General features: G+C 32.4%; 3 protein-coding genes across 3 annotated transcripts in view; 1 reads left to right on the top strand and 2 right to left on the bottom strand.

Annotated features, from left to right (window-relative positions):
• The first annotated feature begins 6,359 nt into the window (after positions 1-6,359).
• LOC105112344 (probable MYST-like histone acetyltransferase 1) lies at positions 6,360-12,107 on the top strand. The gene is given in 9 exon segments (XM_011008025.1): positions 6,360-6,778; positions 7,600-7,688; positions 7,861-7,920; positions 8,350-8,559; positions 9,026-9,094; positions 9,518-9,679; positions 10,024-10,117; positions 10,700-10,842; positions 11,668-12,107. Coding segments are annotated over 9 exon segments (1,347 nt in total). The 5' UTR covers positions 6,360-6,462; the 3' UTR covers positions 11,872-12,107.
• Positions 12,108-13,484: 1,377 nt separating this feature from the next.
• On the bottom strand, positions 13,485-14,060 carry LOC105112352 (uncharacterized). Its single transcript, XM_011008038.1, has one exon. It carries the CDS (start codon positions 14,058-14,060, stop codon positions 13,485-13,487), a length of 576 nt encoding a protein of 191 aa, XP_011006340.1.
• Positions 14,061-25,272: 11,212 nt separating this feature from the next.
• Positions 25,273-27,874, bottom strand: part of LOC105112342 (vacuolar protein sorting-associated protein 9A-like) — a 5,241-nt gene continuing 2,639 nt past the window's right edge. The window contains exons 4-5 of the mRNA XM_011008023.1: positions 27,591-27,770; positions 25,273-26,834 (exon numbers count right to left, since the gene is read on the bottom strand). Coding sequence (XP_011006325.1) covers positions 25,875-26,834; positions 27,591-27,770 — 1,140 coding nt within the window. The 3' untranslated portion in view covers positions 25,273-25,874. The remainder of the gene's footprint in view (positions 26,835-27,590; positions 27,771-27,874) is intronic.

The following is a 27,874-nucleotide window of genomic DNA, read 5'->3' as shown; positions in this document are numbered from 1 at the left end:
AACTTTCCACGGATCAACAAGTATACCATCAGTTAAAATCACATGTTCCAAAAAGGTTACCTCCTTCAACTAGAACTCAAACTTGCTTAACTTAGCATACAGCCGATGCTCCTTTAAAATTTGCAGTATTAATCCTAAATGTTGCTCGTGCTCTTAGTCTAAACTAGAATAAACCAAAATATCATCAGTAAATATAACTACAAACCTATCCAAAATATGCTCAAAATACCAGATTCATTAAGTCCATGAACACTGCTGGCACATGCGTTAATCTAAACAGTATTGCTAGAAACTCATAATGTCCATAACTAGTTCTAAAAGCAGTCTTTAGCACATCCAGTTTTTTAATTCTCAACTGATAATATCTTGATCTTAGATCTATTTTTTAAAACACTTTGGCTCCTTTGAGTTGATAAAAAAGATCATCTATCTGTGATAACAAATATTTATTCTTCACCGTCACATTATTAAGCTGCCGATAATCAATACAAAGTCTTTATCCAAAGTGGAAACTACTCTTTATCAATACATAATAAGATTATATATACTCATAACATAATAAGGGATCAACAGCAAATCCAAAGTGGAAACTACTCTTTATCCCCCTCCATCTTATTTTCTCTTCTCCTTTTTCTTTCTTTTTTCTTTTTTTACAAATTAACCTAATTAATGACAAGCCCAAACATTTATTCCCTCAACAAATATATAATCAACATAAATCCATACATTCATACCACCCTAACATTAAGTACCCACCTTCATATAATACAAATTCTATTCAATCCAAGAATAAATATGAAAAACAACACAATAGATCATTATGAAGAGTTTTCTTACCTTTATGGAATGAAAAATGAAAAATCAAAACAAGTTGAATCAAATTCTCCTTCACGTTTCCTTCTAAACTTATTTTTTTTCTTCTCTAAAAGCACACTTAAAATCTTTAAACTCCTTGTAGTCTCCTTAGTACATCTCCTTGTAGTCTCCTTAGTACATCAAACCCTCTTTTTAATTACTTAACACTCTTTTTATCATAAACTTTTTTTTTTCAAGCAATTTTCATGAAAAATAACAAAAGCCCTCTTTTCACATTTTCTTCTTTTGGCTGGCTACACACTCCCTCTTTTTCTTTTTTCCTTTTTTTTATTTCATTGCTGGCAACTTATAAAGAGGTTGTTTTGGCCAAATTTTCAATTTGGTCCCTAAAGAAATTTTTAAACACTCATTTGTGCTATTTTTTCTTTTCTATGAAAGAAATCTTATCATACTCCAAAAATTCTAAAACTTTAACCTAAGTTAAAATAATATTTTATAAGACTCATGTAAAATTTTAACTTAATCTGATAACCAGACTTAAAGTTACATGCTGTAAAGTAAAATTAAACGGTTTGTGATTTTTTGTCAAAAATTCAAATTTTTATATTTCATAATTGTACAAGTCATATAAATTAATTTACTTAATTCTCGAGACCATTTTTTTCTCATATATATATTATTTTTTATTTTTACCAGGGTTTACAGCATATGACCATATTATTTCACTTAAGGATAAAGCTCAACCTATTAACCTAAGACCTTATAAGTATTCTGGGTTGTATAAAGATATTATAGAGAAAATAGGTTCTAAAATATTAGAATTAAGTATAATTAAATAGAATAACACTTTCATAAAGAATTTATATGAATTATAAAGCCTTTAACAAACTTTTTATTAAAGATAAGTTTCTTATACCAATGGTGAATGAATTGCTGAAAGAGTTAGTTGGTTTAATAATATTTTCCAAGGTAGATTTCAGATTTAAGTACTACCAAATTAGAATGGGTTTATAAGATGTGTTCAAAACTATATTGAATACTTATAATGGTCACTTCAAGTTCCTAGTCATATCCTTTAGTTAATTAATACACCTCCCACTTTTTAGAGTTTGATAAATAATGTGATTAAAAGGCTAGCCATGTCCTTTAGGTTAATTAATGTACCTACCGCTTTTTTGAGTTTGATGAATAATGTGTTCAAAAGACATCTTACAAAGGTTATATTAGAGTTCTTTGATAATATCCTGAGCTATAATAATTTCATAGTAGACCATTTAGAACATCTAAAAATAATGTTTGAGCTACTAAAGTCTCATTAATTAGTTGTAAATAAGAGAAAATATATTTCTGGTAATGATTAAAAGAGTATTTGAGTCGTATAATTTCCAAAAAAGGATAGTTATTCATCCATAAAAGATTCAAGCTATTATTGATTGACTTGTACTTCAAAACATTAAATGTTTGTGTTTTTTTTTTGTCTCACTAGGTACTACAAATAATTTATAAAGGGTTGCGATTTCATATGTAAACCATGGACCCAATAATTGAGAAAAGATGTTTTTGTATGATCTGATAAGGTTTTAAAGGCTTATAGACATCTAAAAGAGGTTGCGACTGAACCACCTATTTTAACTTTACCTAATCTTAACAAGTTTGTTGAAGTGGAGACTAATGTTTAAATAGTGGGCATAATAGCAATGTTAACAAGTGTTTAAGACTAAAAAAACATGCTCTACCAATTTATAAGAGGGAGATGATGACCATATTACATGCAATTATAAAATAGAGAAATTATTTATGGGATTGACATTTTAAAACTCATATAGATTATGCTCGTCTTAAATACCTCTTAGAATAGAAGGTATCCATTTTCCTTCTCAACACTTATGGTTAGCTAAATTATTAGAGTTTGATTATGAGATTAAGTACAAGAAATGAAAAAGAGAATGCAATAACTTATGCTTTTTCTGAGATTTCTAGTGGTGAGGTTTATGCAATGGTAGTCTCTACAATCTCTAATAACATTATAAAAGAGAACATAAGTTTATAAAGAAAAATATAGGTTATAGAGAAAAATATTATTATATATACTATCATTTTTTTTAATTTATAGAAGGATTCTACTTCTTACCCTGTTATAAGTAGGTGAATGACCATCTAAACAGGAAATGAGAGATAGTGGTTAGTGGTGATTCTACACTACAAGATAAACTAATTTCAATATATCATGACTCATTTATTAGTAGACATTCTGGTGCTACTGTGATTGTAAAAAAGATGAGAAGTTTTTTTCATTGTAAAAAACAACAGAAGCACATGAGATAGTTTGCTAGGGAGTGCCCTATCTACTAGAAAAATTGAAACCAAGAATGTGCTCACTATTGAGTTATTGCAATCTCTACCCATACCTTATGGACCATTCACTGGTATTAGATTGGGTTTTATGGAAGAATTTGTCTAAATTCAATAATAAAGAGGTCATTATATAATAATGAATCATTTCAGTATATATGCATATTTTATGGCTCTTACTGATCTATATACCACTTCCATAATAGCTAAAACTTTCATTGATAATGTTTACAAACTCCATGATTTACTTGCCATTATAGTAAATGATTGAGACACTATGTTTTTGAGCTAGTTTTAGAAGGATTTTTTTTTCATAACAAGGTGTGGAATTGCATTACTCTATTGCTTACCATCCCTAAATAAATGGTCAGATAAAGACAAGTAAACAAATTCCTAAAAAACTATGTAAGATACATGACTGGTGAGACCCATTACCATACCACAACCAAATCCATTATTTATGAAGTTCTCTATAGTGAGACTTCTTCAATTCACATTCCATGCTTCCCTAAGGATTCTACAATTGAAGCAATTAATGATTTCCTAACTAAAATGGAAGATATGGTCAAGTTAATCATGAGTAATTTGAAATTAGCTCTGAACACACCATCACAATTAGCAAATAAGAAAAGAAAAGAGAGGGAATTTATTATTTAAGATTGGGTCTACCTTAAATTACAACTTTATAGGCAAGAATCAACAAGTAAAAAAATAAAATTGAGAAGACATTTGCTATTAGAGATTGGTCTACTATAAATCACAACCTTATAGATAAAAATTAGTACTCAGAGAAGCTCACAAAAGCTAGCAACTAAGTATTATAGCCTTTATTAAATCATGAAGTGAATTGATGTAATGGCTTACAAGTTGTGTTTTCCTTCTTTTGTTGCAATTCACCATGTTTTTCATGTTTTCTAATTGAAAATGCATGTGGAAAATAAAATGGTATAAGCTGACTTATCAATTTTGCCTTGTGTTCTAGTTTCACAACCACAAGTTGTGTTGAACATAAAAATGGTGAAACTAAAGAATCAGGTTGCCATACAAATCATAGTTCTTTGGAAAGGTCTATTACTATCACATGCAACTCGAGAGTTTATTGATTATCTTTATTTGAGGTTTTCCAAAATCTCCCTTAAAGATAAGGACACTTTGAAAGAGGAGAAATTGTCTTAAGTTTATTCTATGAAAGGAACATTAATGAATGAGAATGAGGAATTAAAGAAGAATTAATTCAAATGAATATATATGTTACATTCCTTGTGATCTCATATTTATGGATTGTATAATACATCATTTTATTTAGTTGTTTCTTTTCATTAGTGTCCCGTAATATATGCCATATGTTGGCTTAACAGAGGAATAGAATTGCATTTTCTTTAAAAGAATACTTCGGCTTATATGTAACAAAATTTATAAAAAGAAGAATAATAAAAAAAAATAATGAATAATTGTTAAGGTTTATTCAAGTGAATCATGCATTCTTTCCATTTCCATAACTAACTTACATTTCACACACTTATGAAATTTACTATTAGCCATTCTTTTCATTTACACATACCTAGAGATTCTCCGTATTGGGCAAATTAGTACTTAACTTGTTCCATTATATTACTAAATATAAAGAGATTAAATGATATTTTACTATTTTATATATATATATTGTTGCGGTGGTTTTTCGTTGATAATAATAAATTCAATTTCTTGAAATTTGGCTAAGAATTTTTATTGTGTATACTTCGGTTTACCAAAATTATTTAATGTTTGTTAACTCTTGTATTCAAAAGAGTGTATCTACTCAATTTTTTTTTTTTGTTATTAGTATACATTTCATAATGTTCTTGAAAAAAAAGAAGAGAAAATCCTTAACAAGGATAAAAAAAGTTGAATAAAGTGATTGATAATATATATAAAAATGGTTATAGTTATTTATTTTTAATATTTTATAAATTAAATGAACATTGAATCGGATTTTGATATAATTATTAATTAAATTATAAACTTAATTCAAATCTAAGGTAAAGAAAAATAAAGCAAGAAACTCTCAGTTTTATGCATAGTTTTGAAACCTAACCCGGTGGTCGACTTGGTCTAATGATCGGGTCACGGGTCAGATGGGTTTACCTCGGTCAATTCGGGTCCACAAAAAAAAACAATTATCATACTTTAAACTAATAAATGACCGCAAAATCTATGGTCTTGTCACTCTTTGCTTCAAAGTTATCTTCTTGTCAACAACTATCAAACCCTCCACTTCAAATTCTTCACTATCTCTCAAAACCCAGCACAAAAAACTCAAAAAAACTTGAACTTTGAAACAAGAACCTCCAAAATTAGAGAGAATTTAGGAGTTGTGGAAGAGATCTACAAGAAAGAGAGTAAAGCTTGTGGGATGGATCTGACTTCTGAAGGGAAGAGAACAAGAGAGAGAAACAAAGCAAGATTTAAAGGGGTGTTGCAGTGATTATTTAAATAATAAGGAAAAATTTAATTTGTCTTGTTAGTTTAAAGTTACGAGCGAGGAGAACTTAGTTAAGGAATTTGAAATTCTAGATGTGTATTTTCAGGTGAGGTAGGGGATACTGTTTTTTTCTTTCTTTTTTTAGATTTCTCTTTCTTCTAGCATGGAAATAAATCTATCATTTTTCTCATTTATGACCGGATCCCATTAGCTTAACCCTTAATCTAGGACTTCGATTCTTATTTTTCCAAATTAGTTCAATAGAGAGAAACTTTTGATCATATATGAAAAGTTTCTGCTAGAGGATATTGGAGAATATTTGAAAACTTTTACAAGATTTTTATTGAGATATTAAAGTACAGATTAGAGATATTTAGCTGTTGAAGAAGGGCTATCTTCATGTTTTAAGGTGAGGTAGGGGATACTTGTTTTGATAAAAAAAAGAAAAAGAAAAAGGTAGTCGAGTTTTATCCAGATTTACCCGGGTCAACCGAGTTCTGGATCAACCTGCTAAGTCGATTGGGTTTCGCCAAGCTAATTTTCTAATGGATTTTTATTTAAATTTGAACTAATTCTAAATCTGGATTGGCCGGATCCCAAGCCAATCTCCCAATGAATCTGGTTTTCAAAAATATGGTTTTATGAATAAATAAAAATTAAACATTAGTCGGGGAAAAAAGAGTAAAAAGCTTGAGGGGCACATTTGTAATCCAAAAAAGAAAGAAAAAAAGAGGAACAACCATGGGCCCACGAGCCGGCACAAGGTCTCTCAAACTTTTGAAATCTTGTGAAAGGGTTGAAGAGCCCACTCAAATTCTCATCACCAACCGATTATGGGTTCGATTGACACCCCCAAAAATCCAGAGAACGGCTCCACAACTCTGCCTCCCACCACCGACGCTTCCGCTGCCCACGACGGCGATCAAAACCCTACTAACGGAATGCCTCCACGTGTCACCGAAATGACGCTTCCGGTCGAATCCGAAGTGGTTAAGAGGAGGAAAACGAGTATGTTACCGCTCGAGGTAGGCACTCGCGTTATGTGCCGTTGGAGAGACTGCAAATACCATCCGGTTAAGGTCATCGAGCGCCGTAAGATGCAGTCTGGTGGGACCAACGATTACGAGTATTACGTGCATTAGACAGAGTGTAAGTGTCGGTTTTAATTGCGGATTTTCAATAGTTAGGGTTAGGGTTTTTGTATTTGAATTTAGGTGCTTGCTTAATTGATGCGGGAGTCATTTTTGGCCTTTGATTCTTCTGATTTATGCAAGTGAAACTTAGAACGTGAATTAACTTGGTTTATCAACTTGTAATGTCTAATTATATTTCTATGAGAGTATGATTTGGGGCAAATTCTGGTACGGAAGAGAATGGTTGCTGCATTTGAGGGAAAATGTCTTTTCCTAAAAAGGAACTGATTCGTTGTAGTTTTCTTCAGAATAACACCTGTTAAGAGTGGTGTGTGAAGAATCTGTGAATACCAGCTATCATCCATCCTTTTTTCCCCCTCTCTCAATTGGAGGGAAAATGTCATGATATTCAGATCTGAGATGTGTGATTTTGCTTGCAAAATATTATGTACGGTGGAAGATTCTAGCTTTAAAACCTTGAGTTCTTGGTGTGCGTGTTCAAAGTCCTATTGGTCACATCTTCAAGGGTAGAACTGCGTCACACGATTCCATAGGAAGACAGTAACTGCAAAAAGTTGATGCACATGAACCTATGTGCTCAGACTGGCATGTGCATTTGCATGCGATTTCCAATAGTATTGGGATATAATTTCATTTTCTTGTCTCTGTTTAGCTAGTAAATAGATGTGAATTGGAATTCCATCAATGCAAATATTGTTACTGTGATAAATTATTTGGTGTGCCGACTTTCTCATTTTCTACATGTTTATTAACCATACACTAGTGATTTTAGGAGTTGTATTTATTCAAGTCAATCTTTCTTTTTTACCCTGACAGTCAATAGGAGGCTTGATGAGTGGGTAAAACTTGAACAACTAGATCTTGATTCAGTAGAGACTGTTGTTGATGAAAAGGTGGAGGACAAGGTAATCATTTTTGTTTCTTTACAGTTTTATGAGTCATTGACGTGCCCCTTGTCATTGACATTAAATGCTGTCCATCTCTGAGACACATTTGCTCTAGAATCTTCCTTGCAGTATTCTCTATCATTCTTTTCTATTGAAATGATTGGAGAAAATGTTGCGATTGATATTCCAGGTAACAAGCTTGAAAATGACACGCCACCAGAAACGGAAGATTGACGAGACGCATGTGGAGGTATCTTAAATTGTTCTTAACTGTTTGTTGAAAGTTTGCTTTATAGAATTATTCTGGTATTTACTTACCATAGGAAGCATGTCTTGTATATGTCTTCAATTTATTTACAAGACACAAAAATGAGATGCTTCACACTTGCAAGAAGCTTAAACAATATATGATGCATAAATTTTACCTTTCAAAATATGGCCTTTTACATATTCTATGATTTCTAACATAAGCAAACGTCTGAATGTCAGATACAACTACTGGTGTCCACAATATTTTTTTCTGTGCAAAATTTCATGATTAATTGATGGAGTAAGGCACAGAGCAAACTACTGACTGTTAATGTATAGTTCTTGTGAACCTCTGAAGTATGTAGGTCCATCAAAGCACTATTGATATTTTTCATTTTATAATTTGAATATATCATTCTCAAATATTTAGGGCCATGAGGAGCTTGATGCTGCCAGCTTACGCGAGCATGAGGAATTCACAAAGGTAAAAAATATAGCCACCATTGAGCTTGGAAGATATGAGATTGAGACATGGTACTTCTCGCCTTTCCCACCAGAATACAATGATTGTCTGCAGCTGTACTTTTGTGAATTTTGCCTCAATTTCATGAAGCGTAAAGAGCAGCTCCAAAGGCATATGGTGAGCTGTGCCTCAAATTCTTGTGCTTGCCTTGATTTATGGTGCTGCAATTGTGGTATATCTGTTGCAAATAGAGTTTTAAAATTTGAGTACTGACTACTGAGTGTTCTTTGATCTGTCTGCTTGTAGATATTATTTTCCTGATTTTTTTGTGCTATTCTTTTAACCAGCTTCTTGCCACTGATCTGTTTGAAATGATGACAAAAAAAATTAGTTTTTATCAAGCCAAATTTCTATTAGTTCACAAAAAGCTTCACTGTGTACTTTGCATGCAAATGGCCTAATTATGCTTAGGTGAAAATTTTGAAATAGTATACGAAACAGTATTTTTATTGAAATGTTTTGATCAGTTATTTGAATTCTTGATCATTTTCTTTTTTAAATCAGCATCTTTATTTTTGACAGTCATAAGATGCTGTGAGGCTGTTGGTTGTCTTTTTAAATTTTTTTATATGGGTTCATGTAGAAGAAGTGTGATCTCAAGCACCCGCCTGGTGATGAAATTTATCGAAGTGGCACGTTATCAATGTTTGAGGTATGTCATAATGTTGCTGATTATATGTTGTTATTCCTCTCATCTGATTTTTAAATATCTTGTTCTGAGTTTGCCGGTACCTGCTCAGATTTCATAGCACATTACTGGACTGCTGGTATTCTTCTCAATTGTTTTCTTTCTTTTATATTTTCCTGCTTTGGTGGTTTTCAATTCTTTTTTATAATCTACACTTCTCACAACATAAATGATACTCACCACAACCTAGTTGATTTTGATTTCTGCAAGTTGCAAAAAAGCCAATTGACCTTGAAACATTATGTTGGTGATTCTGGTTATGAAAATGTAGTAATCCAGTTTTCTTTTTTCCCTCAATCTCTGCTATCCCACAGGTTTAAGTTTGTAGTTATGCGGATCTGAATTCTGTAGTTGATTTGACTTTTCTTTTACTTTTTTTTTATGCAGATAGATGGCAAAAAGAACAAGGTTTATGGGCAGAATCTTTGTTATTTGGCGAAGTTGTTTCTTGATCACAAGACCCTTTATTATGATGTTGACCTATTTCTATTTTACGTTTTGTGCGAATGTGATGATCGAGGATGCCACATGGTTGGATATTTTTCCAAGGTAAATGCTGCTGCTTGTAATTTCTTATGCTATAGTGCATGTGGCACCAAAAAAATTACATCTCAGAGCTTCTATGTAAATTTTTTTAAGGAACACCAAAATTGACATGAAAAGCATGTCGTGAATATTGGCGCACCTTCTGTTTTCCCTTAATGTTTCAGCTTCTTTTGCTTTAAGGACTGGATATTCATTTGATCATTCTTTTTTGCAAATCCTCTGTATTCATGACATTTGATCAGTCAGCAAAGCAATTTTCTAAGATAGAATTCCTGGAAATTCTGGTTCTGTTATTTTCAGAAACTTTAAAGAATTCTGTAGCTGATTGTATTTAATGGATCGTGCAGGAAAAGCATTCAGAGGAATCCTATAATTTGGCATGTATCCTTACCCTTCCTCCTTATCAAAGGAAAGGCTATGGAAAGTTCTTAATTGCCTTCTGTAAGCTCTCTGCCTTTTTAATATCCTGTGTTACTGTACAAATATAGAACTGCGATTATGTGTCCATTTTCATTTTTTGTCCTTTTGTATTGGGTGTGGTGAGGAGTGAAGGGATTAATGTTGTTGGGAGATAAGATGTGGCATGCTGTAAGCAATTCTTATCTAAATTATGGAAGACAAGAGAATAGTAAATTGGAAAAGATGAATTTACCATTGGATAGAGAAATCAACATGGATTGCTTGAATCCTGTAAATTATCTGCAGCTGGATTTTTTTTTATCAAGAACCATTGATGCAGGTCTTTGGAAGGCACTATAATGTGAAAAACAACTTTATTAGGAGAGTAGTTATCATCCATGCTACTGAGTGTTTGGATTGTGACAACCCTTTAGTTGTTTAAGTAGATCATAGTAGCTGTAGTTGAATAATCCAGCAAACACCTTCTGGTGCTAACTCCAAATTCTAAGATTCTTTTTCACATTGATGGTTTTTCATTTCCTCATGCACAAAGATGGCTATTCTGTTTATTTTAAATATTTTTTTGTATATGGGATTGATTGATGTGCATTTATCATGGTACAGCATACGAGCTTTCCAAGAAAGAAGGTAAAGTTGGCACACCTGAAAGACCCCTTTCTGACCTGGGGTTGTTGAGCTACAGAGGATATTGGACCCGAGTTCTTTTAGACATCTTGAAAAGGCACAAGGGCAATATTTCTATCAAGGTAAGCATTTTCTTGAGAGATCAAGACAGTTTTCTTTCTGCAGTTCTACTGATGCCATCATCTACTTACTTGAGTTGTGTTGAGAAATTCATGGCTGTTACCGTCCATTCTGTTTTCCCTAGCATTGTGGGCATGTTCTTGCCTTTCATAATGTACTTTGATATTCAATAATTATACTATAAACTTGGACTTAGTTATCAGGCAGGAGTGATGGTTGTGGGTGTTTGTGTGTGCATGAGTAGGTGAGGCTCGAGGATGGTAAAAACAAAAAGGTGGTGCACTGTATGGATTGGTTGCCAGTACCACACCTTGAACAAAAAAGAAATATTAGAATGTCAGTAGTCGGTGGTTCCCAGGGGGGTGCCTTCATTGCGACCAAATATTGACCAAAAGTGGCCACATCCAGTCACACTTGACAGCATGTTGGACAACCTCTGATGAGCTGTCAGAGTGTTCAGCTATTGGTACATTCAGTTGAATTTAAGTGAAATTTTCCATCTTTCGACCAGCATTTGGTCCATGGATAGTCCTGGTAACCAAGAGATATCTGAACTAGTTTGAAAATCTGAGGTCAATGCCTTCACTCTTCGGCAAAGGCACCATAAAATGTGCCGTATAGCAAGTGTAGTCTTACTTGATAGGTTTGACTTATATTTAAGTTTTACAGAAACAGGAAAGGAAATGTTCCTTCAGTGTCATTCTGATGCTGAGTCTCGGTAAATCATCTCCAATAGTTTCTTTGTTTTTTCATATTTTCCCATCAATTTGGATCACGTGGGTGGTGCCATTGTAATTCTTTATTGAGTGACTTCTATACTCTCTCAGGAGCTTAGTGACATGACAGCAATAAAGGCAGAGGATATTTTGACTACCCTTCAGAGCCTAGAACTGATTCAGTACAGGAAAGGGCAGCATGTGATATGTGCAGATCCGAAGGTCCTGGATCGTCATCTAAAAGCTGCTGGTCGGGGTGGTCTTGAGGTTGATGTTAGCAAATTGATCTGGACTCCTTACAAAGAACAAGGTTGATGTTTGATACTCGCATTAATTGATTGCCATGTGCTTCGACTTGTACCTTTAGCTGTATAAATGTAGATGCCACGAAATTAAATTAGGAGAATGTAATGATCGCTGAGCCATTGGCTTTCTGGTGAATTAATCCGTTTCTCTTACACCACCCAATTTGGTATCTGGTATACATGTAATGAAAATAATCTGTATATTTTATGCTTAAAATAGATGTTTCGATACCCGAGCTTCTGAGAAATTATTTTTTTTCATTCCCAAGAAGTGTCCTGAATTTAAGGTGGGTTTAGATATCTCGAAGCGTTAATCCTCACAAGTTTTGTTCTGAAAATCTCCTGGATGAGCGAACCGGGCCTGCGCTTTGTTTTTTTCTTTTTTTAAAGGTGCTGAACTCTGTAGTTCCCTTTGACCAGGAACAAAAAGGCTCCGGCCAAACTTCGTATGACAGTTCCAGAAACAGTGATCCCATCTACCCATTCGGAAAATCACCTTTATTAGTATGCTGATGATATTATTCCGTTCTTGTATGAGATGCCAGGAGGCCTCGTCTTACGAGGAACACAAATCGTAGGTGTGGGTGCGAGAAGGCCAAACCTTGGATATGATCGCCGAGCAATCGTTCGCACTCGTCGTGATCTAGACTTGCCTGCTTGCTCTGATATTTAAAAAATTACTTGGTTATTTGTTTCATGAGCTGCGTGGCGTTTTAAATATTTGAATGGTGATTTGTTTCATGAGCTGCGTGGCGTTTAAAATATTTGAATGGTGACCTCCCTGTTTCTTCTGTGCTCTGTGCTCGCTCCGTCGGCATTTATATATACGTTTCCATTCTCTCTCCCCACCATCGTCACCTCATGATCACATGATTTAAGAAACTTTCTACCCTATTTTTATGTGAATTGACTTGGCAAAGTAAACTTTAATGGAAGCTCAAGTCCCTGTATTGAATATGACCCACAATTGACACCCAAACTACCGGCATGAAATTCAACTGACGTGATCTAAATATTGATAATTTCACAAGGAAAGGGGAAGTGCAGTAAAAGTCTGTAGATCTAATCATTGATAGATGATTCATATACATTCTTAACAGTACCACCTTACTGTGTTTGCTTTTAGAGCATCTCCAATGGATAGCCAAAAATAAAAAATTAATATTTTGGCTTTTCTTTGCAAGCCAAACAAAATGCTAAAATGTCTTTTCTCTTCCACAAATGCTATTTCTACATATCTCTTTAAAGAACCAAAACCAACAAAGTGGAACCACTAAAAAAATAGACCAATTAAATGTAGACATGTAGAAAAAAAATAACATTAAATATATTAAGAAATAATAAAACACTTATTTTTTTCACTCCAATATAAATGGCTCTTCAAATGGCTTTTTTCCATTGGAATAGATATGGTAAGATAAGCTATATTTATACTATTCAAAATGCTATTTTATTAATTTAGCTTTTCAAAATAGCATTTTGGATTGGAGATGCTCTTACAACGCAGGATTAAGAAATTGATAACAGCAAAACTGAACTTACAAATACATCATTAATAACCATGTACATCTCCTATGTGTGCTTGTGCTTTATGTTAACTCCCCTGCTGCTTGGAGCTGCTCATTAAACAGTGGTTGGTGCAAGATTATTCCTATTAAGTTGCAAATTCTTCAATGCTAGCCCACCGGATCTCCTCTTCCAAAGACTACTCGCTTCTCCACCATCTGCTGGTTGTTTGACCTTCTTGATTACAGGCAAAGGAGGATCCATATTCTCTATGCTAACTGAAACAGAATTCTCTTTACTATCATCAATCTTAGGTCCACTCGCACCATTCACCATCACTTCTCTTCTATGAGCAGCGCTACTGGCTATTGATGCGGTGGTGCCAGTAAGATTCTTGCCAGAGAAGATCCTCTTGAGCTTGGAGTACTTGACATTATTGTTATTCTTGGTAGTAACTGTGAGCTTGTTAGAAGTAGGGAAGCCACCTATCTTGCTGTTTATCTTGACCTGCCCCATGCAACCGATCTCTGGAGATAAAGGGTCAGTCCTGGAGATGGACATGGACCGGTATTCCCATTTTGGAAGAGTCACATCTTTGATGGTTGCTCCTGAGCATAACATAGGCAAGAATGTGCTCTTGTGTTGGAGGTGAAGGTTTTGGTTGTGGAAATGGTGGTTGTATCCATTACCCATGATCTTTCTTGTTGCTCCTCTTGATCCTTCTTTTACGCCTTTACAGAGACAAAAAGAGGCCAACAAGACTAGAAAGTTTTGGAGACTGTGAAAAGGGAAGGGTTGTTAAAAAGACATCATTGAGCTCCTCATGTTTTTATTTTTTATTTTCATAAGCGGGGAGAGATAGGAGCTGAGTTTTCCAGAGCTAAGAGGCTAATGTGTCAATATGTGGCTACTTGTCTTGATTCCGCCACCACTATCTAATTTAAATTGTTAAAGTGTATTGTACTTTGCCCTGTTTCTTCTGTTTTACCAAGTCTTTTAACTCCTGATTACGAACTTAAACACAGAAGTCAGAACTCGAATCTCTTGGACATTGATGAAAATTCCACCCCACACACTCACACACAGACAGGGGCCATTATTTTGATACATTGCAGCATGCGTTATTCGATCTTGAAAGATAGCTAAATAAGGGTGGTGATTTCTTAAGGGTCCCTTGTGCCAAGTTTACCTGCTACTGCTGGTAAAAAAAAAAAAATCGTATGCTGACCCCCTCTCTGTCCCCTTGTGATCTAGATTAACATGTAGCTAACAAATTAAAAAAAGAGTGTTATTTTGCTTAAAATAAATATAAAAAACCTATTTTGTGTTGTAAATATAAAGAAAATATTTTTATGACTTCTATTAAAAATATGAGAAATGTACAATATACAATGACAAACATGCTAATCATAGTAGACTAATTATATAGAAAATCATAAACCTAATAATTAAATAATTAATTATAAATTTTTATCCAAGAAATCTCAACAACCCCTGTATAAATATTATATATGCCTAACTTGTTTAGAAACTTTTAAAACACTCAACTTGAAATTGATTTAGTGAGAATGTTAGCCAATTAATCCTTAAATTTAAATTTAATCATTGTTTTTCTTTATCCAACTCCTACTTAACAAAGAGCCTATTTACTTTTACATGCCCGTACCTCTGAATGTAACTTATGCACTTGATAGAGCAATAATACCTTGTTTTTTTCTTTTTCTTTATGTAACAAGATTACCACCTATAAAGATAAAATAATTAGAAGTAGATCGCTTATTATCTACTACTCTAACCTAGTTAACATCAATATATACATTTATATTTTGACAATTTAAATTTTTAATGAGTAAAATTCTCTTTCGAGGTGTAGCCTTCAAATATCTCAAAATATATATAATTACATTCATATATCTCAAAATATATATAATTACATTCAAATATCTCTTTTGAGGATTTTATCTTTTCATTTATAGATGCTTTCTATCTTGGGTCAGCTAAGAGTTCTTGCACACTATTATAATAAATGTAGTAGATAATTGATTTATTAATGACAAATTCAATCCTAACAAATTATGATTATACATGTAATTTCTCAGTATATTTAACTTTACTAAAAAGTTTGGATTCATATATGGGTTTAGAAATACCTCTGGTATAATAATATGATAATTTTTTGACTAACTCACATATTAAGTCAATAACATCCTTAAAATGGATTGATCTAGTAAATTAGTTAAGAGAAATTCTAACTCGAATAGAGCATTCGTTAGAGTGACAACTTCAACTTTTAAGTGTTCATCATCACTTTGATCCAAGATTATACCACTTAAATCCACTTCACTTTCTCCTTGATTATTCAATCTAACTTATGAATTGTTACTCTAAAATCCAAAATTTTGCCTAGAAAATCAAAATATAGAGTATGAGTTTTCTCTTTAAATTCCTCCTTAAATTTTAGGACCAAAGAAAAAATACCTAAGAAAAACATTTATTGAGTTCAAGAATGATAACATTAGCATCCTTGTTTTTATGATGGATATTGACACGACCAAACAGTTGATATTTTATCCCAAGTGCAGGAGTATCAAAGTAATAAATAATCTGACAAGACCGAGGTTGAACCACATGGAGGTTAACTATATAAATTACAAATAATAATAATAATAATAAGTTAAAAAGGACTTTGAAATGTAATATTAATGTGAGGATTAAACAATGATAAAAACAAATGTTAAGGTTAAAGGATCTACTAATGGTATTAAAAATAAATGTATTATAAATTCTTTTTATTACTCAACTGGAAACCACACACAAAGAAGGTTCCAATCGAATGATTTGTCATTAATAGCTCATTATAAATTCTTAACATGATTATATTAATTATCTTATTTAAGTAAGATCAAATTTTTAAATATTGACAGGAATTCATGATGCTAACTTATATTAACAACAAATCAAGTTTCTTTTATAGCACAAGTGTAGGTTATACCATACGGTTGGTTATGAAAGTGTCAAGCATTTGTTGTACCAAATGTTATATAACACAAATCTAGATTAACAATTTAACAAATGATGTAACCATATTATTCGATAGTTTCACCCATATTTACCTAATGTTTTGTCCATGTTTTATATGTAAAATGTCTTGATATTCTTTGTTTTATGTTTTGAAGGCACTTTTGGATGAAAAATACAAAAAGGAGTAAATTGGAGATAATTGGCAGATTTGACGTTCAGTCAATGTTTTGTGCAGAGCGTGAGTTCTAGAGATCAAAATGAAGTGATTCCAGTGGAACTAAAAAGCTAACATCCATACCTTTCTGAAAATGTAATACAAGAAAAATAAAAAGAGGAAGATCATGGAAATCACATCCTTCAAAGTCAAATCTCGCATTCTGCCACTATTAACCTTTGTCTATTAAAAATTCAATATCTAGAGCTATAGAAGTCCAATTTATGCAAACTTAATTTTTTTTGGATTCCTGACTCAAAGTTCTATAAACGTTCCAAATTTCATCCAAAAACGATGTCAGATGAGAGAGATATAAGTTTTCAAAGATGACAACTGAATTCTGTCAGCAATCAGGTTTCGTGAAGAAATGAGTCCAAATAACGTTTCGAAGCTTCTAAACCGTCATCCAAGTTTTTATATCAGCAATTTAGCTCCTCTAAGTTAGAGTTTGAAGATTTCATGCAAGGCTATTTCTTTTTTTTAGGGAAAATAGTTATTGAAGTACTTAACTGTCAATTGTCAACTTAAGAGAGGACTACTTTGTAAATTAGGAACTAGGGTTTCTTAGCATATAAAAAGAAAGAGAGAGAGGAGAGAAGGGGGGCAGCAGCCAGAAGTGAAGAAACACAAATTCTCTCCTCTACAAACCCAAAAAATCATGCTATCTTCATTCTTTAAGAGTAGTTGTTCAATGGTTATGCAAGGCTCAGCTCTTTTCTTGGTTGCAAGGACACAACAAACCTTCGGATTTCAAGAACCGTGAGATTTATTCTTCATTTTATTTTCAGTTTATATTATGAATAAGTATGGTTGTTTTCCTATGCATATTTTCTATGATTGTTGTTGATAATTGCTAGAGCGAAACTCTAAGTTATTATTGTGAACAATTTATTGCTAAGTTTGGTATCAAAACCGGAGTTGTGATGTATGAACTTGTGAAGCAACTAAGCTTGATAATTATGGCAGAACTACATTATTAAACTTAGGGAGAACACTCAAATATCTAGTTCTTAGGGCTGTCATTGAACTAAATCATTAATGCGGACATTGTGATTGTTTGTTGGTTAGGGTTAGTTATACGGCGGATCCGTTAATTAACCAACATTAAGAAAAGATAAAAATTCAGAATATAAATTGTAGTTTTGTTTCAAGGATCGGTTCTAATTTCCATTGGTGGATGTGTGCTTGCAACCAAGGTTTGTTTTCTTGATAAATTTCGATTTCAATTGATTTTGTTTGCTAGCTTAATTTCTTCCATAGTTTAGATCATCACAAATCAAAACCCCCCAATTGCATAACGTATAGCATAAAAATCTGAACTAAATCTTCCTTGTGGGATCGACCCCTTACTTGCTCTATACTATCTTGTGTGTTGTGTTTTAAGCTAGGGTAATTAATTTGTGCGACCACAACATCGCAACAACAAATAAAGTATTAAGAATTAATAAGATAAAAATAATAATACATGTTAATAGCAAGTTGTTTAGGATATAAGTATTGAACTTCATATGGAGTTTATATTATACTTATCTTAACACTATTAGTGAAACCTTTTTACCTTGACATAGTAAACTTAGCAAAATATAATGAAGAATAAAAACATAAATAAACAAGATGAAAATATGATTATGTAAGTATAGTAAAGGAAATGAAAGATATAAATAAGAGATTAATATAAAGAGTTTATACTATATTTGTTTGAAATACCATTAGTGGATCCTCTAACCTTGATATTTATTTTATCATTATTTGATCCTCACATTGATCTTTTATGTCAAAGTTCTCATCAACTTCTTTTTATTCTTATTATTATTATTATTATTACTACTACTACTATTGTTGTTGTTGTTGTTGTTATTCATATTTACAATTTATATAGCTAATCTCTTTATGGTTTGATCTCGGCCTCGCCGGGTTATTTATTACTTCGACACTTCTACACTTGGAAGAAAACATCAATCTTTTGGTCGTGTAACTAGTGTTCATACATTTTAAAACTATAAGCATGTAATTATATATGTCATGGAGAATTCGCAGACAATTTTAAACATATAAAATACATAGCATGCATATATTCAATATATCATAAGAGATTGAAATACAATCCTGGTATTAGATCAAGCAAAATCAAAAAGGGTTACTTACTTACTTGTTGAAGGACACTAAAATTAAACACACTTTATTGTCATTAAGGATGGGTTCTTTTTCCTTAAATTGTTCTGATTTCTCACTTGGTGCAAAGGATATTTGCAATAAGCCTCTCAAAATTCTAACACCACCATCTTATTTAGATGCATTTCCAAACAAGATCTATGATCCAAAGATAATGTAACTCGAGTATCTTTAAATAAAATTGAACTTAAACTTTAGATTGGGAGAGAAAACAAAGCTCAAAACTGAAGACAAAAGACTAAAAAGTTGAGGTGATAAAAAGTGTATGAATAAATAATAAAAATAAAAATAAAAAGCAAGAAACTCTTCTTATAGCATTCTTTTTATAGTTAATTTTAAAACCAAAATAGATAAAAAAAAAATAATTCTGAAAACTCCTTTCATAATTAACTTTGATTATTCATTATAAAACCATAATCAAACCTGATAGTTTTGGTTTTAAAAAGCTACAGAAACTATCTAAAAATTGTCATGGTTATGAAGAGTTAATTGGGGGGAAACTAGAAAAATGATCAGACTTAATCCAAAAACAATCCTTTACAGACCAGACTTAAGCCTAAAATAATTAAGTTAACAAAAAAAAAATTTATAGCTCAAAACATTATTTTACAATAACTTAAACTCAAGCCCAAGCTCAACATAAAAATCGAGCTGAAATAGGTCGTCCATGCCTAACTGGGTTGTGCATATGTTGATTTAAGCCTAAAACCCACTTTGTTTTGGTCATCTCTCATCTAAAAAATTTGTTTTTTTTTTAGCCTAATTTAACTTTTCACACTCCTACTAATTAGAAAGGCTTGTTTCTTTTATATGTGGGATAAAAGTTTTAGAGGGTTTTGGGTTTCTTTAAAACATGTCAACCAAGAATTATTTTAGATCAAGTTCATATTTACCAATAATTTTTTAAACTTTTGTTAACGTTTCATGTTAAATCGTTCACGTTGGAGAATAATTCTAGTAAGATTTTAACGCCAAAAATGAGTGGAAACTTATCTGTTATTTTTCCCCGGTGGAGGACTTGTTCTCGAGTCATATGTATTATCATTACTAAACTAAGGAGTAAGGAGCTATGTTAGCTACATTAAAAGTATTTAAAATGTCTAGATTTGCAAGTAGCTCAATCTTATAGGCATTTTTACTAATCTGCTTCAAAACCTTCACTTACCGATATCCACCCAAACCAGATCACCCCATTTGAACTTTACATACTTATAATGCTTATTAGCTTAAGTTTGATATTTTTTATTTTTCCTTTCAATCTTGTCACAAGCTTGTTCATGCAACTTTTTAAGCTGTTTGGTCCTTTCTTCTACATTACCATTAAAATATTGACTTATTGGAAGAGGGATTAAATCCAACAAACTCAATGGATTCTGACCATACACAACTTGAAAAGGATTACAACTAGTATTTTGGCTAGTAGAATAGTTGTAAGTGAATTCAACTTATGGCAATACAAGATCTCAATCTTGAATATTGTTCTTCACCAAACTTTCTAAAAGACTTTCTAAACTCTAAGTTATGACTTTAGTTTGCCAATCATTCATGGATGATAAGTAGTGTTGAATTGAAGATGAGTACTAATTTTCCTCTAAAATGTAAGCCAAAAATTACTAATTAACTTGGAATCTTGATATGAAGTTATTATTTTTGGAGTGTCATGAAATCTAATAGTCTCATTGAAGTATAAATCAACAATAATAGTAGCATCAAGTGTTTTTCTACATGGAACAAAATGTGTCACTTTACAAAAATAATCAACCACCACCATAATTGAATCTTTGTTCTTTGAACCTCGAGGCAAGCCTAACACAAAATTCATATTAACATCATCCTAAAGAACTTTAGCTACCAGAAGTAGAGTGTATAAACCTAAATTCTGGCTATGTGATTTAGCGATATGACATGTCCTATAATGTTGTATGAACCATGTAATATCTCTCTTTATCTTTAGCCAAAAGAAATTATTCTAAATAACAACATGTGTTTTGTCTCTCATAAAATGTCTATCAAGTTCACCATTGTAAGCTTCAAAGATATTGGCTTTCCTTAAAGAACCTTAAGGAATATACAAACAAATTCTTGGAAACATCATTTTCACATCCAACCTATATCTTACTGAAGTCATCATCATACTTGTAAAGATCTTTTAACACTTCAAAACATGTCACTTCCACTTACATATTAGTCAATAAAAAATGTCTTCAACTTAAAATGTCAACAACAACATTATGAACTCTAGATTTGTGTCACATAGAAAAACTAATAGTTTATAAAAATTCAACCAAGAAGCATGTCTTCGACTGAGTTTCTGTTGGCTATTATAAAAATTCAAAGCCTTATGATTATAAAATATTATAAATGGTTTTGGACACAAATATTGACATCAATGGTTCCAAGTGAAAACAATGGCATAAAACCCCTTGTCATAATATGAATATTTTATTTACAAATCACTAAGCTTCTCATATAGAAAGAAACAGTTTTCTCTTAGGCTAAGAATAACACCAATGCCAACTTTACATATGTTGCATTCAACGTTAAAAAAACTCTTTGGAAATCAGGTAGTTAAAGAATTAACCCAATAATCACCTTTTACTTCATAATTTCAAAACTCTTTTATACCTCGTCAATCCACTTGAAACTACCTCATTTCAAGTATTTAGTAATTGGAGCAATTATAGTGCTGAATTTTTTTATGAAACACCAATAAAAATATGTTAGACCATGAAAACTTTAAATATCATATAGAGTTTGAGGATGTGGTCAGCCGATAATTGCTTTAATCTTTCTAGGATCCATCTTTACTCCTTTGTTGGAAACAACATAATCCAAGAAAACAAGGTTGATAGAAGAATTCATACTTCTTCAAATTAGCATAGAACTTTTAACTCTTTAAAGTTTGAAATACTTCATACAAGTGACTAAGAGATCTTTACCCTTGTTGTATACAATAATATCATCAAAGCAAATAATAACAAATTTGTCAATAAAAAATTTAAGCAGATCATTCATTTGTATGAAAGTACTAGGTGCATTAGAAAGGCCAAATGACGTAATCATTTATTTTAAAAGGACATCCTATATTTTAAAGGTTATTTTTCATTCATCACCAACTATTATTCGAATATGAAGAAAGTCGCTTTTAAGATCAATCTTTGAAAAGGTGATAATGCCATGAAATTAATCTAACAAGTCATCTACCCAAGGAATAGAAAATTGATAGCCAAAATTGATAGCCAATAGTGATTTTATTCATTGCCTGATTATTAATGCATATTCTCCACAACCATCCTTTTTTTGGAACAAGAAAAGAAGGCACAATATACGGACTCATACTTTTCCTTACTAAGCCTTTGGAAGTCATCTTGTCAACTTACCTTTGTAACTCAACATATTCGATATGACTCATTTGATAGGCTATCTTATTAGAAAGCATAACACCCTGAATGAAATGAATGTAATATTGAATATCCCACATCGAATGAAGTCCATATGGTATATCTTTAAGAATCACATTAGAAAAGGCATTAAGAAAATATTATACTTTAAAAGGCAAGTCATTTATTTTATTTCAGCATTTTCCTATATATAAAAAAAACAAGAGCATAAGCCAAATCCACATCATCAACAAGTTTTTCTATTTCAGAACATGCAACTAAAAGAGTTTTTTTCCTTTTAAAAGGTTTGAAAATAAATTTAGGTTTTGAAGGATCTAAAATAATATTTACACTATCTTTTACAAAAGAATAAGTATTCTTAAAGCTATCATGTTAAACTTTCCTATCATATTGTTGTGGAAGATCAAGCGACAAATTACATGCGTCTATAAAAATTACATAACACCATACATAATTAAAATAATTTTATTTGTCACCTTATGTTCATGCTTCTTTTCCAGCCACCTTAATTTGTAGGGTTGAAAGTCTTCTTCCATCTCGAGCTATAATTTATTTACCATATTAGCAGATATAATATTAGTATAAGCATCACTATCAATGGTCACATCATAAACTTTCTCATTTATACTACAATAGGTGTAAAAAATGATACAATAAACCCAATCTTTACTCTTGTCATGAATAACACTTAAACTTCATTGAATAATTAGTAACTCACCTTGATCAACATAAGTCACTTCATCTTATTGATCTGATTCATTCAGCAAGTCATTTTTTGTTTGTTATCTTATCCTTTATAATAACAACAATTTTCTAGTTTGGATAATTAAAAGCAATATGTTCATGCTCTCGACACTTAAAACACTTCTATGAATTCGAATTTGAGAAGCTAGCTACTTTAAGACCAGTCCCAACACTTCCTTTTTTAAGAGCTTTAAAAATGAAAGACTTTATTGATGTAGTATTCTTAAAGAATGAAGTACTCTCCTGATTAGAAGAACTCTCTCTAGATGCAGATTTCCAGCTAGTCTCTATTGGTTGTAATTGAATCACTTTAGAAATTTTCTATTTTAACTCACCTAAGTATTAGGTTACTGTTTGTTTTTTAGGCTAACCAATATCACACTTTAGCATGAACAATTCAAATTTCATCATATATTCTTCTACGATCAATCTAGATTGCCTCATATTATAAAAATTTTAAAAATTCTCTTACTAATAGTGTTCAAGTAAGAACCTCCTCTTAAGCTTCATTTTCATCTTCTCTCAAAACTTGATTTTGCTTTTCCCTCGCAAACCCTTTGTTTTAAAAAGATTCTCCCACTAAAAAAAAAACATATTTTTTAAATTTAAAAGCCATTAACTTAACTTTTCTATCATCAAGATACTCTTTAAAATAAATAAATAACATCCTCTTAACATTTTAAAATCAAATAATGAAATTGTTAGGTTGCATTTTCTTTTAAATTTAGAAATATCAACTCTCATATTAAAATCTTATTAAAGTCTTATATTCCTTCTTTGATGTTGAGATGAAGAACTATCACCAACATCATGATATGGTCTATGTTAGAAAGGATTAACATCTTCATTATTGTTAGAAAAATCAATTTTAATGTTATTTTAATCATCATCATCACCTCAATTCTCATATCATTCAATATGCTCTTTGAGTTGCTAAATTTGCCTTCTCATTTTATCTATTTCAAGAGTATGGTTGCCCCTTTTGAATTCTTGCACACAACATCCACAAACAATCATAGTTGTAAATAATAGCTCTAATACCAACTTGGTACCAGAATGGTATGAATATTAAAAAGTAACAGATCGCTTATATAAAAAAATGATTTTGCTCACCACTCAAAGGTACAAAACCGAAGAGATATAGAAATAATCAACTTACCACTCTAAAGATACAGATGAAATCACTATTTTAGAGATACAAAGTTAAGGGAAGTACACCACTCACAAAGAAGATACAAAACCTGATAGGTTGCAAAAAAGATCAAGTCAAAGACTTTTAATTTAAGCTTCATCTAAAAATCTTAACACATGATCTGATTTAACATTATATACTTGGAACAACCCTCAAAGTCTAAAGAAACACCAAAATGATATAATTGATACCCAAATAAATGATATTGACAGAAAAAACAAACAATAATTATCACACGTTTTTTCATTAAAAACATAAACAAATACTTTAAAAGTTTAAAAATTAAAACAAATATAACTTTTGTCGAAAACTCTAATACATACATACATACATGGTTAAATAATCTGAAAAAACCACATTCTAAACTTGAAAACAACACAAGATAAAATTATTTTATGAAGCAAGGAAGAGAAGAAAATTCAGGCTCAAAGTTAACTAACTGAAAGAAAACATCACCCAAAGACTTCATTAATTTACATTGTCAATCCAAACTCAAATAACCCATCATCAATAGTGTGACACTATTATAGGATACTCAATCCAAACTCAAATAACCCATCATCAATAGTGTCTATTATAGGATACTCGTGTCCTGCCCGACTATGAAGAAGCCTAACATGTACAGGCAAAACAAAAAAGACCCAGATGACCAGATTCAGAGAAGATCAATTCCAAGATACCATAAAATTAAATACCCAGATACTGTATGTTGTTTCCACAAATGGAGGTGAATGACCTAGCATTATTTAAGCTAGAACATTAGTTTTATCGAGAAGTATAACAGGAAGAAGATGAGCCAATGTCACATCCCAGTTCCAAATAGTGATCAAACAAAGTAGGTGATGAGATGTCACATTTTTGTCATTGCCATCTTTTGAAATGAAACCAGTCATTCAGGGCAGTAAAAGAATAAGAACGTTTCAACTTTTTTCGCTGCTGATCAGGATCGTAATTTGAGGTCACCTGCTTTGACAAATCCAAAGATAATTGATTATATCACATCGATATGGCATTCAACATTATCTTTAATTTTGGTTCATTGGGTGAAAAAAAAATTGCAGTACAAATCCGCTATTCACCCTTGACTGCTTAGTCATGAAGATTTAAACTATACGCCACAGACCAGAGGCCGGATTAAAAGAAAGTGTCAAAACTCAAAACAGCCACAACCTTCAATCACATTTCATACAGAAACAAATAGGAATGGCATGATATAGGGGTCAGTCAACATTACCACAACCGCCTGTACCATCACATCCTCACTTGTACAGATGCTGAATGAGAACATGAAAGGAAAACACTACGAAAAGAACTGCAAAGACATACCTTTTGATTGAGGTAACTAGACGGGCAATGAAGGCAAGAAAATAATCATCCAGTTTTCAAATGCAACCTTATCATGGCTAATCAAATTGTTCTACAAGTATTTAACAAATTTCGTATGTGGTCTGGGTTGAGGCTTTGCAGAATCGAGCTGCTATAAAATCCATTTCTCCAGGGAAATGCTATTTGATGAACGTAAAAAAGAGAATGATTCCATTTCCTCGCTGAAGGGTCTCACCACACATTGACTGATAGTGTTATAACTTGTTGCAACATCAAAATAAGATAGCTATCCATTCAGATGAAGGAAGGGGATGGCATGTAGCTCTGATGGCCACTGTAGTACCGAGTCATTTTACTTCCACAGTAGATATGTCCTTGTGAGCTATTGTTAAGAACTCTCATGCTTTTCCTCATCTCGAGGCATGTCCCAATGGCTATCATTGAGAATTCTCATCCTTTCCCTCATACTGAGCCACCATTGCCTCATTCTGCTTAGGCTGTGATACAAGAATCTCTTCACCAACAAGGGAAAGCATATTTGAACCATCTGTCATACTAGTATGTGTCTGTGACTCGTCATTTGGCCCTCCTGCTGCGCTATCTTGATGGTTCCTGGGCTTCAATTCAACATTCTCTTCGTCAACAAGGGAAACCATATTTAAACCATCTGTCATACTAGTATGTTTACGTGACTCTTTATTTGCCTCTACTGCTGTGATATTTTGGTCATAGTTCAGAGTTTTGACATCACCATGAACTTGCGTCTGAGAACTAGTCAAAGGAAGAGATGGATTAGCAACACCCAGCCCTTTAGAAAGACAAACATACTTGAAGACAAGTTGTTTGTAATTATTTAGTAGGTCTTCTACATCACTGATTGTTAGATCACCAACACTGGCAAACAAGTATGGGTATTCTCGAAGGACCTGACTTGTCAGATCCTCCTTCAAAAGCAAAGTTGCTCCCTTATTCTCTATATCTGAGAGCGATGAAATCTTTTCCATTGGCGACTCATCTTTGGCATAATGCAGATCCTTAGTCATAGATGACACTTCAGAAGATCTGGATCCAATTGACAAGTCCCTTTCCTTCTTAGAGCTCAAAGCTCTATGTTTGGATTCCATAAGTTCTGCTCTGGAAGTGTTTCCTGCATTTTGATCACTTTGAGTAGACAGACCATTCAAATCAGTTGAAAAGCCAGTAAGGTCTCGAGCAAGTTCCATGTTTTTTTCAAATTCAGATTCCTCCATTGAAAGTGATTTTGCATCAATGTTTGAGATGAAAGACTCTGCAGAGAGAATATTCGTAAGAAAATAGGCTGCTTCTCCAACTAGTCGAGATTGACACCTGTACCGTTGAATATACAACAAATTCGAGTGCAGTTGTGGGGGATTTGCCTGCATAATTTTGGTGAAGCAGATCGATCTGAGTTAGTAGAGAATAAAATGAAATGTGGGTTAAATTTTTTAATTGAGCAAACCAAAGACGAGACTATAAGGATTAAAAGCCTTTTGGGTTACTTGAGAATAGTATTGAATTAATTCCATCCATTAATACTTTCAGGCATGGTTCTAATGCAAAAATCCAGGCTTTCAAGGGTCAAAAGGGCAATATCTGCATAATGAGAATTCACTTTAACAGAATTAATCTGATAATCTATGATTCTTTAGTTTGATTTTTATAAGAGAGTTCTTGAAAAAAAAAGATCGCAACAAATTAGGGCAGTATAGATCAAAATGTTATGAGGCAGATTAAATGATCAACAGAAGAGGAACTACATCAACTTGTGTCCACACAATTAATCTATTGATGTGCATATGAAATTTTATTAATTACACAAATGATCTTCACAAGCATGTAAAGTTTTGATTTGCATTTAAATTTGAATCAAATGTTTAAGAAACATGGAGGGTCAAAACCCAGAGATCATAAGCATTTTGAATCAGAACTTGCCATGAAAACCTCAAATCTAGTCCAGTAAATTCCTCTAGAAATGCTAATCACAACACAGCAATCAACTTTACCCAATGATGATAATGATTGAGTGAACAGTTAATTCAGAACAAATTATTTCCATTGGTATGGAAGCAAAATTCTGAACAATTTCAAATTTAATGCCAAGTAAATCTAATTATTACAATTGTTTATCTCACCTTTATAGTAACATAAATCAAAACGGGAAGAAATTCATCAGCTCCAGGAGGATTCTCATTTGAAGCCATTGAGGCATTGAACAGTAAATTATTTATGACTTTGCAACAATTGAGGATACACACAAGCTTGTCTCTCGGTGCTCTGTATAAGTTGACCTTTTGCAGCTCTTTTTGGGCAAGCTGACAGCATAAACATAAAGAAATGAATAAGGCAAAGCTGAAGATAATTGAGATATGATCCAGGAATATAGCTGGTTACTACCACCCAATGGAACCCCCCCCCC

This window comes from Populus euphratica, unplaced genomic scaffold (assembly GCF_000495115.2).
Source record: "Populus euphratica unplaced genomic scaffold, PopEup_1.0 scaffold333.1, whole genome shotgun sequence".
NCBI classification, from domain to species: Eukaryota; Viridiplantae; Streptophyta; class Magnoliopsida; order Malpighiales; family Salicaceae; genus Populus; species Populus euphratica.
Note: the sequence above shows the minus strand (reverse complement) of the source record. Positions and strands in the feature narration are given on the sequence as shown.